The sequence below is a fragment of the Lolium rigidum genome, chromosome 7, assembly GCF_022539505.1.
Source record: "Lolium rigidum isolate FL_2022 chromosome 7, APGP_CSIRO_Lrig_0.1, whole genome shotgun sequence".
Classification (NCBI taxonomy): domain Eukaryota; kingdom Viridiplantae; phylum Streptophyta; class Magnoliopsida; order Poales; family Poaceae; genus Lolium; species Lolium rigidum.
The window spans coordinates 321,715,118-321,717,676 of NC_061514.1; the positions used below are offsets into that span (position 1 = coordinate 321,715,118).

The 2,559-nt window shown below is 52.8% G+C and overlaps 1 protein-coding gene across 1 annotated transcript; it reads left to right on the plus strand.

The window, feature by feature from the left end:
- Positions 1-283: 283 nt before the first annotated feature.
- LOC124673277 (cationic peroxidase SPC4-like) lies at positions 284-1,730 on the plus strand. Its single transcript, XM_047209391.1, has 2 exons — positions 284-562; positions 951-1,730. Exons 1-2 carry the CDS (start codon positions 284-286, stop codon positions 1,728-1,730), a joined length of 1,059 nt encoding a protein of 352 aa, XP_047065347.1.
- The last annotated feature ends 829 nt before the right edge of the window (positions 1,731-2,559 follow it).

The window sequence follows — 2,559 nt, forward strand, 5'->3', positions numbered from 1 at the left end:
CTAATCTGGCTAGTATTAGCCGCAAGCACCTCTCGCATTTTTGAGAGCACGTGCATGCGTGGTAACCTTCCACGTGGCCTTCCCGCAGCTGGCTCTGGATCTGTTGTACTCAACTATAGTAGTATTTCAACTCGGGTCAGCCATCCAAACTCTGGTTAATTAGCCATCCTAACTCTCTGGCCCGTCCGCTATAAAATGGCACCATCCTGGACGTGAGGAAGCCACACTCTCACTCCCTCACTCACTCACCCGGTCATAGCTGTAAGCAAGGAAGTAGCTAGCAATGGCGGGGCTGAGCAGGGCGGCAATGCTGGCCACGACGATGGGCCTGATCGTGGCAGCGCTGCTGTTCCCGTCAGCTATGTCGACGCGGCCGTCCTTGATCTCGATGACCACCGGCGGCGTCCGGCAACTCCCCGACGGCCTGTCATATGACTTCTACAAGGATACGTGCCCCACCCTGGAGATCATGGTGCGCGAGGCCGTGGAGAGGGCGATTGAGAGCGATGTTGGGGTTGTCGCTGGCCTCCTCCGAATCTTTTTCCACGACTGCTTCCCCCAGGTGCGTACATGATGCATAGATAGGAGTACATAATTATTTGAGTTCCTTATTTCACTTTCAAGTACATATATACATATATATATATATATATATAGGATAAATACTTCCTACTCCTGGGTGTAACTACACCCACGTCTCATATACTACCATACGGAAGTATATAACATACTTTATTGGTTTGAGTATGTTCGTACACTATATCTAAGATACTCCAAACCAAGTTTCGTGAAAAAAATGGAAGGGAACCCATAGTTTGCACTATATATCCGAAATACATGCATATGTATACGTAAAAAATGATTCTACGTAAAAAAAAGTACATACTGACTACAAAGTAGTATATATACTTCCAAAATAATCTTATATACCTTGTTTGCGCGATGTGCAGGGCTGCGATGGGTCGATTCTACTGACCGGAGCAAACAGCGAGCTGAAGATGCCGCAGAACGTGGGGCTGCGGCAGAGCGCGCTGGACCTCACCGAGAGCATCCGCGAGACGGTGCACCAGGAATGCGGGGCCATCGTCTCGTGCGCCGACATCTCCAACCTCGCGACCAAGCACGCCGTGATGCAGTCCGGCGTGCCGGGGAACCTGGTGCCAGGGTACCTACTGCCCCTCGGCCGCAAGGACAGCCTCGGGCCGGCCACAACCCAGCAAGTCAGGACCATTCCCAGCCCCGACCTCGACGTCAACCAGCTCGTCGAAGCCTTCGCCAGCCGCGGCCTGAACGAGGTCGACCTCGTCGCGCTCTCCGGCGCGCACACCATCGGCAAGGCGAGCTGCGGCAGCTTCATGAACCGCGAAGGCGAGAACGACGAGTTCGTGCAAAGACTCAAGAACAACTGCACTTATTTCCCTGTCGCCCCCCTGCAGGACCTCGACGTCACCACCCCTAACACCTTCGACAACTATTACTACAAGAACCTCCAGAACAGGACGGGCGTGCTCCACTCCGACATGCAGCTCACCCTCAACGCCACCATAAACCAGTTGGTCGACTTCTTCGCCGCCGACCAGGGCTGGTTCTTTGCGACCTTCAGCACCTCCATGAGCAACCTCGCACATCTGGAAGGCAAACCAGCCATAATAGGGGAGGTCCGCCGCAACTGCTTCAAGGTTAACGGGCTGGAACTCACCGCCCCTAACACCTTCGTCGCCTCTGCTTAAGGCCGGCCTCTTATATATGCCATGCCGATCATGAAATAAGAGCTACCCTAGCTCAATTCCCTTTCTTGATTACAATCCGCGCGCGCGCGTATGCCCACCTAGCTAGCTAGTCCTAAGAGCCACTCGGCGCGCGGGCCTCTTGCTGCTTGTACCATTTCCTTTCAGCAACTTTGTCAATTTCCTGCTTCCCTTTGTTGGAGCTGCTATCAAGTTTCGTTTGGTTCATCTTCTTCGAAGAACCTACTTGATCTTGTTCGAAGAACGTACACGGTACACCTCCCTTTTCCCAAATATCTTTACTGTTAAAGCAGAAATTATGGTGATGATACGTCGAGTGGCGTCACACTTGCACCTATTTACATACCAAATGCCACTGGGTTCGTACTCACGCTGCAAGCGGGACGCTCCGCGGAAGCCCGCGTACGCGCCGTATTTGCCGCAGTGGTTACGCAGCATACCGCGGAGGAGCCGCGTATGAGCTACGCGTTTTTGCGGCGCCGCGCGGGCCGCGTATGTAGCTTGGCCGCGCATTGGCCGTTCGTTCGCTAGCTCGCTAGAATCCAACAGCAGAAGCACCCAGCTGTGCTCTATGAAATACGTACTCCAGAGAAGCATACACAGAGTGATAGATCTCCGGGCCCAACCTCCCATGTATCAGTTAAAATTACACAATCATACAAGCATGCACGTATCAAAAATAATCCCTCCGACTAGATTTACATGTCGGACACATAGTTGAACCGTTTTTTAACATTTTGGTCCTCCTGTTTTCAAAGTCGAAACGATGGACTCCAAATCGATAGATCTGCGCTTGCCCGGCGGGCCGGCG

Bases quoted from the DNA above. Each gene is read 5' to 3' on its own strand.
- LOC124673277 (XM_047209391.1), top strand. From the start codon at position 284: ATGGCGGGGCTGAGCAGGGCGGCAATGCTGGCCACGACGATGGGCCTG. The intron at 563-950 runs GTGCGTACATGA...CGCGATGTGCAG, and splicing joins TCCACGACTGCTTCCCCCAG to GGCTGCGATGGGTCGATTCT.